The sequence below is a fragment of the Protobothrops mucrosquamatus genome, unplaced genomic scaffold (genome assembly GCF_001527695.2).
Source record: "Protobothrops mucrosquamatus isolate PMUCROS unplaced genomic scaffold, P.Mucros_1.0 scaffold3881, whole genome shotgun sequence".
Classification (NCBI taxonomy): Eukaryota; Metazoa; Chordata; class Lepidosauria; order Squamata; family Viperidae; genus Protobothrops; species Protobothrops mucrosquamatus.
Genome location: NW_015389830.1, coordinates 72360 through 87088, shown reverse-complemented (window position 1 = coordinate 87088; position 14729 = coordinate 72360). Strand labels below are relative to the sequence as shown.

General features: G+C 45.1%; 1 protein-coding gene across 2 annotated transcripts in view; it reads right to left on the bottom strand.

Annotated features, from left to right (window-relative positions):
* KIAA1324L (KIAA1324 like) overlaps positions 1–14729 on the bottom strand; it is a 58533-nt gene that overhangs the window by 19976 nt on the left and 23828 nt on the right. For both annotated transcript variants that reach the window (XM_015827697.1, XM_015827698.1), the window contains exons 7-13: positions 12458–12638; positions 10525–10653; positions 9137–9227; positions 7203–7305; positions 5361–5498; positions 2672–2935; positions 248–421 (exon numbers count right to left, since the gene is read on the bottom strand). In XM_015827697.1, the coding sequence (XP_015683183.1) occupies positions 248–421; positions 2672–2935; positions 5361–5498; positions 7203–7305; positions 9137–9227; positions 10525–10653; positions 12458–12638 (1080 nt within the window). The remainder of the gene's footprint in view (positions 1–247; positions 422–2671; positions 2936–5360; positions 5499–7202; positions 7306–9136; positions 9228–10524; positions 10654–12457; positions 12639–14729) is intronic.

Sequence of the window (14729 nt, the reverse complement as noted above, 5' to 3'; positions counted from 1 at the left end):
CTTATCTGTTATTCAGGTTCAACTGCCAAGGGGAAAACTAGGTTTTTTAAAACATTTTTTTAACATTTTTTAGCATTTCTCCTAAATGCTAAAAGGGTCAGGCCTGTTGAATTAACAGAGGGGAGATCATTACAAAGGGCAGACACAACAGAGAAGGCCCACCTCCTAGGTCTGACCAGACAAAATTGCCTCGTATTTAGCATGCAAGAGATAAAGTAGCTCTGGTCTTAGAAAGGCAGACACTTACTTGGGATCCACACAGGCTGATATTGAAGAAATGGAAGAATTTTGTGCCTCTTGCAGTAAAGCTTGGTCCGTTCATTAATGAGCCCACTCTGCTCAAACGACTAAAATCGTAAATCAGACTTTGATTGTTCCTGACATAGGAGAACATGCAGTCATTATAGCAGGCAGAATGGTCCTGAGAAAAGAACACAAAACAGAAGTAAGCAGCCGTAGGTAAGATAAAGGAAATCAAGTTCCAAACTAATCTTTGGAGGAAACAAACCACACAAATAATCATTACAATGGGGTAGATCAGAAAAGAGATTGCCAACAGCTTCAGAGACATTCATAAGCTATAACTTCTAGCCTTCCTTCCTTCTCATTCATCATGCTGAGGCTGGGTCTACTGGGAAATGTAGTTCAGTAATATATGAAAGTTCTGTATTTTGATGTTGACCAAAGAAGGGACCACTATCATCTCCATGTCCTTTGCAGTAAGACAATCAATCAATCAATCAATCAATCAGAATAGAGCTGGAAGGGACCTTGGAGGTCTTCTAGTCCAACCCCCTGCTCAAGCAGGAGACCCTATACCATTTCAGACAAGTGGCTGCCCAGTCTCTTCTTAAAAACCTCAAGTGATGGAGCACCCACAACTTCTGGAGGCAAGCCGTTCCACTGGTTAATTGTCCCCACTGTCAGGAAGTTTCTCCTTAATTCCAGGTTGCTTCTCTCCTTGGTTAGTTTCCATCCATTGTTTCTTGTCCTGCCTTCAGGTGCTTTGGAAAATAAATTGACCCTCTCTTCTTTCTAGTAGCCTTTTAGATACTGGAACCCTGCTATCATGTCACCCCTATTTCTTTTTATCATTATTATTAAACTAGACGTACCCAATTCCTGCAACCGTTCTTCATATGTTTTCGTCTCCAGGCCTTTAATCATTTAAGAGGGACGAATGAGTTCTTGAAAGCTTCTGGCATGACCAGGTAAAGCTTTCACAAGAAAAGAAAAAGATGGTAGCTCACCTCTAGTCTCTAGAAAAGTGTACTGGTTTATCTGCCTGCTATCATTTACCACTGCTTAACTCAAGTTGTCTGCCACAGCCGCCCAAAAAGCCAACACATTCCTAGGGATGGTATCAAGGTCATGGGAAGTGATAATGTCACTCTATATTGCAGTGGTGGTGAACCTATGGCACGTGTGCCAGAGACGGCACTCAGAGCCCTCTCTGTGGGCACACGCGCCACCGCTGCCAGCAGCTTGCGCAGGTCCATTAGCCCACCACCTCTGCCCAGAGCAGCAGCCCCACCCAGCACAAAGGAGGCGAATCGGCCAGCTAGCAAGCTCAAGTAGAGGTGGTAGAGCACGCCCACACCCAGCAAGCCAAAGGCCACCCCGAGCAGGGAAAGCCGGATCCCCATCGGCGCCATGGCCCCCCAGCCCCAGCTAGGATTGCGTGCCTCCCTCCCATCTATGCTGGGCCTCCTGCCCACCGCCCCACCCGCCAGAGACCCCCAACCCTGTCCGGCCCCCACAGCTGTCCCCCCATGAGCAACATCAAGGTGGCCATGCCCACCCCAGCCACCCCCGACAGTCTGCAGTGACAACCGCAGCCATGACCATCCAGTGGGCCACGCCCCCATGCCCCCCCCGAGGGCAGCGTGATGCTGATGCGGCCCTGGCACTTTGCGAAAAATAAGTGGGTTTTGGATTGTGGTTTGTGGTTTGGGCACTCGGTCTCTAAAAGGTTCGCCCTCACTGCTATATTGCATTAAGGAGGCCACACTTGGAATATTGCATCCAGTTCTCATGACCATGACACACACAGAAAGATGCTGCAATTCTACAAAGAGTGCAGAGGAAAGCAACAAAGAGGATAAGGGTCTAAAGACTAAACTGTATGAGGAACGGCCAAGGGAACTAGTATGTTTAGAGAACGCTCAGGGAGACTTTGTGATGGATAAGAAGTGGACACATCCAGGTCTAGACAAGCCATTGATCTAATCCTTTGTAGTCATGTTTATTTCCAAAGCCCAATGTTTTTGATGCTGAGCGCCAAAGAATGGAGGCCTTTGAACTCTGGTGCTGGAGAAGACTCCGGCGAGTCCCCTGGACTGCAAGGCGATCAAACCGGTCAGTCCTAGAGGAGATCAACCCCGACTGCTCTTTAGAAGGCCAGATCCTGAAGTTGAAACTCAAGTACTTTGGCCACCTAATGAGAAGGAAGGACTCACTGGAGAGGACCCTAATGCTGGGAAAGATGGAGGGCAATAGAAGAAGGGGACGACAGAGAATGAGGTGGCTGGATGGAGTCACTGAAGCAGTAGGCGTGAGCTTCAATGGACTCCAGATGATGGTAGAGGACAGGAAGGCCTGGAAGAACGTTGTCCATGGGGTCACAATGAGTCGGACATGACTTCACCACTAACAACAACAACAACTTTACCTTGGTGCTTTGGCTCCCAGGCCCACAAGGGACACAGGCTTCTTCTCCAAAGGCTTGATGGATAGAGAGGTACGTATTGGGAGGACATTCTTGGCACTGGTTGGTTTCCTTCTCTATGTAGTGCCCAACAGGGCATGGGATGCAGGAGGAGCCGGACGGTTCTAGACCAATCGCACAGGCCCGGCAGGAGGAAGCCACTCCGTCAACTGCATTGCTCACAGTGATCGAGTAGATCTTGGCCACATCGTTGATCAGCTTCCTGTTCTGAAAGAAACAGTCCCCCAAAAAAGAACAAAGTGGCTACCACTAGGATCCATTAAATATATCACTTTTCTATCTTATCTATTGTCATCATCATCATCATCATCATCATCATCATCATCATCTAAGAAATGCTACACTCAGATAAATAGAGAGCCACTCGCAAACACCCCTACTTCAGTAATTACCAATAGAAGAGTAATATTTGTAGCTTGCGGTTGCACTGTGGGGTCCTGGGTGCTCTCTGAGCTCGGTGGTTTTCTTGCAGATGTTTCATTACCCAACTAGGTTACATCATCAGTGTTAGAAGGGAGTGGGGTTTGCAGCGTGGAGAATGGAGAAGGAGGAGGAAGAGGACAACTATGAGGTCCTTGGTGCTCTGTGAGGAGGAGGAGGAGGAGGAGGAGGAGGAGGAGGAGGAGGAGGAGGAGGAGGAGGAAATCCTTATGCTCTCCTGTGTTTGGCTGATTTCTGGAGGCAGGTTGTTCCACTGATTAATTGTTCTAACTGTCAGGAAGTTTCTCCTCAGTTCTAGGTTGCTTCTCTCCTTGATGAGTTTCCATCCGTTGCTTCTTGTCCTGCCTTCAGGCGCCTTGGAGAATAGCTTGACTCCCTCTTCTTTGTGGCAACCCCTGAGATATTGGAACACTTCTATCACGTCACCCCTCGTCCTTCTCTTCATTAAACTGGATATACCCAATTCCATTAACCGTTCATTATATGTTTTATCCTCCAGTCCCCTAATCATCTTTGTTGCTCTTCTCTGTACTCTTCAAGTCAAACTTTTTTGATATGATCCTTCTTCTAGAATATTTTTCAACTTTCCAGGCCTAGTCCACAATCCTGGGTTTTCTAGATTATCTCCTTGACAAACCTGACTTGACTTTTTATCTGCCAAGCTTATCAAAACCAACCTTATTAAAAAAAAAAAACTGTAGCTCAGGATTTCTAGTTTGTTTTGGAGTCATATTTTGAAACATCCTGAATGTGCACAAAGGATGAATTATTCTATAAGAAATGGGAAAGAGCGTCTAGGAGACATTCAGCCTACATATTTATTCTTTAGCCACTTACACTTTAAGTATATTTAAATTACGATGGATTTCAGCAGCACATTTCAAAATATTAAAATACAGCTGGCATCACTTAACCTTCAGCGAAGCTTAGGCCAACAGATTGCTGCGCGAATGGCAATATTCAAATGTAATAAGTACAATATATTTATAAGCAATGAAGCTCCCTGAACTGATTGCTTGAACTCGCACGGCTTGGCAAGGAAGCAGCTAATAAGATTTCAGCTACCTGGATTGTAACTGTCAAAATGCTCGCAGATCAAATTTTCTGAGGAAAAGGGATATTGCCAATATAACTGCAGGTTACTGTATCCCACACACGTCTTGTGAAATGAAATGACTGCAGAAACCTGGAGATTGCAACTGAAAGAAGAGTTGTATAGTTTGTTTTGAACAAGCCACCAATTCTTTTTGCAGGTAGCAGCGTAACACCAGGAGTAACTGCAGGGAAGTGGATCGGCATAGTAACAGCTGTGACTGAGCATTCGAAGTGAGTAATAAGGGGACAGACTTTGACTGTAACGCCATGGCTGCCATCTTAACATTTTACTCTATGCCTTGCAGCTTCCCCTATGTAACGCTATTACAAGTGGTTCCCCCTTAATGATCACTTATTCAACGACTGTTTGTTCGAACCTTGTTGTTGTTGTTGTTAGTTGCGAAGTCATGTCCGACCCATCGCGACCCCATGGACAACGTTCCTCCAGGCCTTCCTGTCCTCTACCATCTTCTGGAGTCCATTTAAGCTCCCGCCTACTGCTTCAGTGACTCCATCCAGCCACCTCATTCTCTGTCATCCCCTTCTTCTATTGCCCTCAGTCTTTCCCAGCATTAGGCTCTTCTCCAGTGAGTCCTTCCTTCTCATTAGGTGGCCAAAGTATTTGAGTTTCAACTTCAGGATCTGGCCTTCTAAGGAGCAGTCAGGGTTGATCTTCTCTAGGACTGACCGGTTTGAACACCTTGCAGTCCAGGGGACTCGCAGGAGTCTTCTCCAGCACCATAGTTCAAAGGCCTCAATTCTTTGGCGCTCAGCCTTTCTTATGGTCCAACTTTCACAGCCATACATTGCAACTGGGAAAATCATGTTCGAACCTACAATGGTGCTAAATGACTGGTACTTACAACTGGTCCTCCAAGTTCCCATGGTCACATGACTGCGATCCACATACCACTTAGCAATGGAAATCCAAGTCAAGCTTGCCACTGTTAACCCAGGACTACTTATAATTGTACCACTCCAACTACGTAGGGATGAGGAATTTGCTAAGTCTTTGAAAACTGTAAACAAAAGTTTGTTTCATAGCTTTTTTAAAAAAAAAAGTCTTTATTTTCACTGAAATGATTGTAAGACTTACATCTTGGCCTTGATTGGTTCTTTGGAAAGCCCAGGTGAACGTAAAGGAAGCGTTCTTGGAAATGATATGAGCGTACGACTGCTTGCCCTTAGCGCCACTCCATGATTCCACCACGTTTGTGCTCTTCTTATTGATGTCCTGAAAACCATTCAACAAAAAACATTAAGAAAGCACGTGTTAGGTAGCAGAATTGAGGTTGTTAGATAATGTTGACTGAGTGAAATGGAAGACTCTGCCTGTTCCAAGGAAAAGAAACCTTTACTCAAATCTTCTATCAAGCGCAGAAAAATCAGGAAATCCAGGCAGTTCAAATGAATATAAAGGTTTATTACAAACTTAAGCTTTCTACAGGAATCTGAACTACTAACGGCCAAGGGAAATTAGCGGGAGATAAGAGTTAATGGAACTGAAGGCAGCCTGGACTTAAGATCGTTTATGGGCACGAAGGGATTTGAGACTGATGACATGCTTGACCCCTCCCTCCATCTCAGCCTGGTCATCTCCTACATCAGTGGTGGCGAACCTATGGCACGGGTGCCAGAGGCAGCACTCAGAGCCCTCTCTGTGGGCACGCACGCCGTCGCCCCAGTCCTAGGCCTTCAGCTGGGTTTTATCAATCCTTTTCGCTTTAGGCCTCCGCCGTGCGCAAAAAAAAAGGTTCAATCAATCAGTCAATTTCAACTTCTCGCGGGAAAAAAAAAAGATCTTGCAAAGTTGGAATTGATTGATTGAACTTTTTAGTCCCACCCAGTCTGCCATTACCACTTCACCCACGCCCACCCAATGGGCCACACCCACCCAATGGGCCACACCCACCCGGCACCCGACGATGCATAAGTGGGTTTTGGGTTGCAGTTTGGGCACTCAGTCTCCAAAAGGTTCGCCATCACTGTCCTACATCTTCTTTCCTCTGTAAGATAATATATATAATGGTCTGCATTCCCAGAACATACTTAACTGGCTTACTAAATTAACCAGGTTTATTACCCTTCTGGGGTTATGGTGAAAGTAATCAAACAGGCTCACTCAATCACACACACACACACACACATGCACACACAAGCTTAATAAGGATATTCTCGGCAAGCATATTGTACAAAAAGCATTTAAGTTGCTTGTGAGACTTTATCCTTTGGAAAGCTACAAGAAACAAGTGTATTGGCACATGAAGCTGCTAAATCTATTACATATTCAGTCACCTCAAGTTATTTAAATCTTGAGACATTTTCTCTATAAACTAGAAAAACTGAGGTATGGCAACTAGGTATGTTAGTAGAAAACTAGGTATGTTAGTAGACAGCCATGTTAGTAGAAAAACTGAAGCACTGATACTCCAGAAGTGAAGAACATCACAAATATAAACTTCACCATGCAATAAAACAAGCCAAGTCATCCATGGTGGAGAACTAATGGACCACTTTCTCCTTGGACTTCACTGCCCACCTGTTAAGATCAATGAAGGCCAAACCCAGGCAAATTGCAGATATGAGGACTTCAACTTTCAGAATTTCCCACCCAGAAGGTTCCTCGCTGGGGATTCTGGGAGTTGAAGATGGCAAGGATGAGAAGCAATGGAACAGCTCTGAAGAGGAATATACTTCAGCTTGCAGGATGGTGGTTGGGCTCAATCACAATATCACTTCAACCACTCTACATGAATAAATTTGAATACCAGTAATTTCTCTTTTAAGAAGGGCTGTCAAAGTTGCTTATCTAGAACTGAGGGCTGAGGTCAGAAATGGTGAAGTTCTCTCTTCTGCCACTCCAGAAGGTTCCTGCTCAGGAATAAGAACGACTTGGAGAAATGCCACCCACAGCTGACCTCAGTGGATCCTCACTTACCACCATGAAGTACAGCACGCAGTCTGCAGAGCAGATGGTCTCAAACACAAAAGTGATCCGTCCAAGTTCTGAGCCCATCGCTCCCGTGACTGATGTGGGAGGCCTGTTCAACGGAGCAGAAGAGAAGGAGTTACCAGATGCTCCAAATCAATATCATTTCAAAACAACTTGCAATTTGATTTCAAAGAAACGAAAACCCGTCTCGCTATTCGCGACATCGCTCTTCCGAAACTCAATAACGGATTTCTCGTTAAGAAAAAAAATGTGGAGCATCCTCAGCCTCGTGCAGGCTATTATTGTTCCATTTTACTGATTTTTCTTTTGACTTAACTGATAAAGATTTTTTTATTACCTCTTCCTAAAGTTAAGGTAGAACTCATGTATGTCAAAAGATCCTGATGAAGTCTACAAGTCTTAAAAGTTGCCAAGGTTGGACAGCCTTGCTACAGGGACTGGTTTGGTGCCTTCGATGAACTGCTAATTACTGTATATTGTCACATACAGCATGTATGTATGTATGTATGCATGTTATTTGTTCTTTATCAAGGTTCATCTTCAGAAATTGTACTTCTTATTAAACAAAAAAAAAGCACAATTACTTTTGTTTCTACTTGGAAACCGCTTCTGGACATTATGCTTGAGGTAGGAGAGAGGAAAATGAAACTTTGATACGTTTCTTGTTGTAGAAACGGCTAGTTCACACTACTATGTAAAAGTATAAAGTTGAGGTTTGAGGCTATTATCTTATTCTACTGCACCAAAGGGAGTAGGAAGTCAATGTCTTTTCTTTCTTTTTTCCCCTTTTCCCTACACTTTTCCCTTCCCTTCTTCCTCTCTTATGTTCCTACTATTTTCTTTTGGATTTCTGTATTTTATATTATAAACTAATATATATATATATATAGCAGTGGTGGCGAACCTATGGCACGGGTGCCAGAGGCGGCACTCGGAGCCCTCTCTGTGGGCACATGTGCCGTTGCCCCAGCCTTGCCTCCCCCTGCGACCCCCTCCCCTCCATCAGCCCCCCGGAAGGAGAGTCGCCCTTGAGCGTGGCCCACACGGAGCAGCGCAGCCAAGGACAAGGCAACCAGGCAGCGTAGACAAGACTCTGTCCTCACACTCCATCATGCAGTTGATGCTGCAGGGCGAGACAGAGGTGTGGCTGCCATAGTGCTGCTGGGCTGCCTGGGCAATCTGCGGTGGGCCCTGGAGGTGGTGAGTGGTCCTGTGGGCAGGCAGGGTGGGGGATGGGTGGCAGAGCGGGCACGGGACAGGGGGTAGAGTGGGCGCAGGGCCCGTTTTTGGGCACTCAGTCTCTAAAAGGTTTGCCATCACTGATATATATATAGAGAGAGAGAATAGAGCTGGAAGGGGTCTTGGAGGTCTTCTAGTCCAGTCCCCTGCTTGAGCAGGAGAACCTATACCATCTCAGACAGGTGGATGTTGAGTCTCTTCTTAAAAATCTCCAGTGATGGAGCACCCACGATTTCTGGGGGTAAGCGGTTCCACTGGTTGATTGTCCTCACTGTCATGAAGTTTCTCCTTAATTCCAGGTTGCTTCTCTCTTTGGTCAGTTTCCAAACAATGTTTCTCGTCCTTCCCTCTGGTGCTTTGGAGAATAATGTGACCCCCTCTTCTTTGTGGCAGTCCCTCAAATACTGGAATACTGCTATCATGTCTCCCCTATTTCTTCTTTTCCTTAGACTAGCCAAGGTTGCCTACCCCTGGACTAGCCAGATCCAAATCACATAGCCATTCTTCTTTATATATATATATATAAAGAAATTATGCTTCTTAAACCACAAACAAAGCAGATTGTAACAAGCGTGCCCACTGCATCACATCCACGTTTGACCGGTTTCATCTTAGAGTGCACTAAAGGATTGGAGCATAAACCCCTTCCCACACCCAACAGAAATTATACTGTTCCTTACTTAAATCCTGGTATGTGGAGGTTCACAATGAGATAATCGTTGTCTGTGCCTCCTGCCCCGCTCTGGATGTGGTCACCAGCAACTTCCCAGCCTGAAAAAGGAAAATCCCATCTAAGATCATACGTAATTTTGAACCTTTAAACAAATCGAGATCCAGCATCTTCCCTAAATCCAATCACTTTCGTTTACACAAACACACACACACATCCCTTGCCCGTAGGTACAGAAACTACAGGTTGCCATGGTAGCCTTCGATGAACATTGACAAATGGTTATGAAGAGGAATTGCTGATCATGCAAGTGATCCCACTTGTCAGAAGTCCAAGCAGAGGCCATCTCTAAGCTTCTGGTCATCAAAAGGGCCATAGAAGACAACTTGAAGATGCAGTGAGCCACCAGAATGGGTGTAGTCAGCTTGTGGGAATTGTTGCTGATTTTTAAGAGAAGAAATGGGACCTTGAAGACTCCGAGAAGAATAGCGGGCCCGTTTCTCCACCTTAAAAACAATGGCTGCATCTTAGATGTAATGTTCTCCTCTGCCAGGGACTGCTAAGTCCCTTAGAAGGAAGTTCTTTCTTTGCTCTCAGTTGAACGTGCTTTTCCTACTCCAGGGGTGTCAAACTCAATTTCATTGAGGGCCGCATCAGCATTGCGGTTGCCCTCGGGGGTCCGGGTGGGTGTGGCCACGTTGGGTGCGGCCTACTGGATAGGCGTGGATGGAGTGGGTGCGGCCTACTGGGTGGGCATGGCCAGCTCTACATCGTTCGTGTCAAGGGGGCCTGTGGGGGCCTGGGTAGGAGTGGGGCAGATCTGAGGGTCTCTGGCAGAAGGGGATGGGACCAGGGCAAGCGCCAAGGCATGGTCCATTTCTTCATTCCTCACAAAGGGTGACACCTCCCCAGCATGCACCCAGGGGGCGGGGCCAATGTGGCAGGGGCTGTTTCCTCGTTGTTTCCAGATGGCCTTGTGGAGCTAAGACTGAATTGTTTCAGCATAGATGGCCACCACAAAATTGTACATTGGCTCCTGGCCAGCCTGGGCCAGGGCCAAGGCAGCGGGGGCCGTTCCCTCACTGTTTCCAGGATGGCTTCGTGGGCCACATGAAACCATTTTGCGGGCCGCATCTGGCCCCCGGGCCTTGTGTTTGACATGTCTGTCCTAATCACATAGCTGAACCTTGGGTGAAGGTTAAACCTCAGGAGAAAACCATCTCCAATCTATGAGAACAGCTAAATTGTATCTCCTGTTAAGACAAAAGCACAGGCCAAGTTCTGAACGTGGTGTGCAACCCCGTGCTTAATTTGATCCTTGCTCACCCAACATTTCTTACGGGATCTGAAGAAACAGTACGGTAGAGATGGGAAATGTAATGAAAAAGACCAGCTCACCATTCATCCCATCACATTTTGAATTCCCCACATTGAAGCAAGAAGTCTTCATGTTGAGAGGCAGAACATTCCACCACTTATATTCCAGTCCAAGCACTGGTTCAGTGCCAGCAGGACAGGCCTTGCAATCTAAAGTAGGAGATAAGAATTAAGATAGTTTAAAAAAAAAAACACCCTTGATTTTTAATTAGACACCATAAAAATCTAATCTGTATACACTTGGGGGCAAACATCTCCCTAGAGAGATAATCAAAAATTTCCAAGATGGTGATCACAACCAGGCAATCAAAGCTCTGTCCTTTTTCACACGAGCCACACAGATCACGTGGCTGTGAGGGCATCTTGACACAGACCTTCATGGATGATCCTGCTTGGGTTATTCAGGCCAGCTACCTTTCAGTTACCACAGCATTCTTCATCCCAGAAGGCATGATGTTTCCCTTGCGTGAAGACCTTGTTAAGTACAACTGCAGTGGCTAAACGTCATGGAAGCCAAACTCTGAACTGTTTGTGCATTACTTGAAAAATCAAGAACTGTGGAGTGCTTAGTGCTCTCTGAGCGTGGTGGTGATCTTGCAGACGCTTCATGACTCAAACCAAAGTAGACACACTGGATCAGAAACCACCCTATGTTATTCCGCCTTAGATGATCTAAAGGAAGTTGATTCTAAAGCCTCCAGTGCTTAAGGGCCAGAGAAAGACACTTAAGAAGGACCCACCCCAATGAATCAATCACTTAAAAGTGGTAGCAAGAAGCCTGTATCTTCAGACTTGCAAAATTCTGTTAATGTAGCCTTACAAGAAAGTAGACTTAGTTCATCTAGTCTAGTTTCCTGTCTGTTTTGCCTCTGATTAAAAGATTTTCCTGTTTTTAAGAGATACAAAATCTTTCCTTCATATATATTTTTATTAATTTTTTATAGTCACAAATGCTTAATATTTTATCAGCAACATATTGTCTGGGTTCCAACATTTAACTTACTAATACATGTTAAATTCCTTTCTCTCGTTTTTCTAGCCATTGATAAAAGGTATCCCATGTTCTAAAACAGTGATGGCGAACCTTTTAGAGACCGAGTGCCCAAACTGCAACCCAAAACCCACTTATATATTGCTGGGTGCTGGGTGAGCGTGGCCCATTGGGTGGGTGTGATCAATTGGGTGGGCTTGGCCCATTGGGTGGGCGTGGCTTTGGTGGTAACGGCAGACTGGGTAGGACTAAAAAGTTCAATCAATCAATTCCAACTTTGAGAGATCTTTTTTTTCGCGAGAAGTTGAAATTGATTGATTGAACCTTTTTTTTTTGTACACGGCGATGAAGGCCTAAAGCGAAAAGGTTTTATAAAACCCAGCTGAAGGCCTAGGACTGGGGCGACGGTGCGCGTGCCCACATAGAGGGCTCTGTGTGCCACCTGTGGCACGTGTGCCATAAGTTTGCCACCACGGTTCTAAAGTATACTGAATCTTCTTTCTCTTTCATTTTCAATGTCAATCTACCCATTTCTGCATGATCTAAAAATTTTTTTAATTAACTCTTCCTCCGTTGGTAAATCTTCATTTTTCCAATGTTGAGCGAATACAATTCTCGCTGCAGTTAATACATGTAATATTAGATATATACTCTCTTTCTCATAGCTTCCTACAATTATGCCTAACAAAAGTAATTCTGGCTAAAAATCTATATGTTTTTTAGTCATTTTCTCTAACCATATGGGTATTCTTGACCAGAATCTTTTGGCTTTGGAGCGTGTCCACCAAAGATGGTAATAAGTGCCTGGTTTAAGAGATACAAAACCTTTCAAGATCCATGTTGTATATCATAGTTTTGAGTTCATAGAGTTGAGGACGCGTGGGTACCATCAACAAAACTGCAAACAAAAGCGAAGGCTTCTATTGCTAATCCAGAGTTTCCATCCCGGTCAGTTTCTCATACCTTGAGTTCCATCAGTGAACATCCCTGGTGGACAAGGAGCGCAGAAAGATGATCCATTGTTGTAAAAACCAGGGTTGCAAGGCGGACATTCCTTCCTTTCTCCCGAAGGAGGTAGCTTCACCGCTTCAGAGACGTCCTCCTGGCAGATCTTGGGCTCCACCCATTTGTACATGAGCTGGGTCTGAAAATAAGAAGATACAGAATCAAACTAAGACTGTTGACCTGGAATTAGGGGACAGCACAGGAAGTATCAATTGTGAACATGGGCAGATGGCCCTGCTGTCTTTGGGCACTTGCAGAGTCATGGATGCAGGGTCATGAAAGGATAGCAAGGAAAACACCCAATGTCCTAACCCACCCGGGAACGTAGGATGTCTTTCGGGAAACACCCAAAAGAGAACATTTTTAGCTACTTCTGCTTTCTCCCTTCTTACTTACAGTGGTGCCAGCCTTACAGGGTAAAGTCTTTATCTTATGTGTGTCAGCTTTGCTGGGTGGATTGCTTATGTAATCAAAAAAGTATAAAAATAGGGATTTTCTGACATTTGGGGTTTTCTCTCTTTTAGAGGAGCCCGTCTTTGTTCAGTTGAATAAAAACGTATAGCTTGAAAGCAACTTTTGATTTCCTGTATTATTTTTTTTATCAAGCAACCCCTCAGAACCTGCACAGCAAGACTGATACTTAAGAAAATCAACTAGTAAGTAGGTACAGCTGGAACAGAAAAGAAAGCAATGGAAAGAAGCAACCGAACGGAAACTGGAAACCAAGAGTAGGCCTGGAGAAGACACAATGAAGTTAGCAACTGAGGCAAATACCAAGTAAATCAAATTCCTCTGCTGATCACTATCAAGATACCTGTCAGGTCCCCAAATCCTTATGGTTTTCCTTGCATATATATACTCTTGTACTTTTGTTTTGGGGGCCTGCCACTCTGCTGGGGGGAGGGGGGATATTTGCTTTCACTTGGGATAACTTTCACGTTCTGCTTTTCTTCTCCCGCCTCTCTCCACTTGAGAAAGGAATGTGTCTCCCTTATCAGGGAGACGGTTACAGAGAAACGAAACTGGAGAAGACCTTGAGATGCGCGCCAACTGTGCCAGTTGCCCGCACATCGTTGCCACCTGTGGATTGGCTGGATTTCAAGTGCCCATTATGACTTTGGTGAGAGGAGGAATGTTGCTGCTTTAACTATACCGTTTGAGCGGGATTTTCCCCAGATCTCTCCTGGACTTCCCTACCGTCACTGACCCCTAATAAAAGTTTCCTTTCCTACTCTGAAAGGCGTGTAGCCGGTACTACTGTGAACAGAATTATTGTACGCCACCTCTGCGAAGGGGAAGAGGTCAATCCAGTTTGTCTGTTGGTAGGAAACGTAGCATCTGAGGTATTGCTCCACCATTTTGTTAGCGGATTCTGCAGCACCGTTGGTGGCTGGATGAAAAGCAGATGATAAGCCTTGAGATGATCCAATTAATTCAAGAAAACTCCTCCAAAACTTCGCTGTGAACTGCATCCCCCTGTCCGAAATTACTCGTTTAGGGACGCCATGCAGCCGGTAGATATGTTTCAGGAACAATTTAGTCAGTTGTTGGGCAGATGGGAATCCTTTGCAGGCGATGAAATGAGCCTGTTTTGAGAACAGGTCTATCACAGTCCATATGACAGTATTTCCTCTACTTTCAGGTAGGTCTACTATAAAGTCCATAGCTATTTCTTCCCATGGTTGAGAAGAGTCTGCCACCGGCTGCAGTAACCCAGGGTTGTTTTGAAACAATGCCTATTTCTTGGGTGGTTAGCTGAGATGGGTCCTTACAATACCACTATGTGTCAGTGCTGCTGAAGAAGTGTCTGGATGTTGAACCTTCACACACAATATTTAACCAGTATCTGTTGGATAGGTTCATGTAGTCAACATTTGATGGGAGAGTGGGAACCTTTTTACTCAAAGCTACCAAAACCAGAGCAGGAAGGGGAAACAGAGTGAGTAAGGACTAAGTTACAGTATGCTTGAAAAGTACAAGGGCAGTGGCTGAATATCATGGAAATCTAACTCTGAACTGTTTCTGCATTACTTGAAAAATCAAGAACTGCGATGCTCTCTGAGATTGGTGGGTTTTCTGCAGACGTTTCATGACCCAAATAGGTAACGTCTTCAGTGCTAAAAGGAAGTGAGGTTTTCAGAGACAAGGAGAAGGAAAGGAGGAGGAGGAGGCAGAGGCAGAAGAGGAGGCAAAAGAGGAGGAGGAGGAGGAGGAAGAAGAAGAAGAAGAA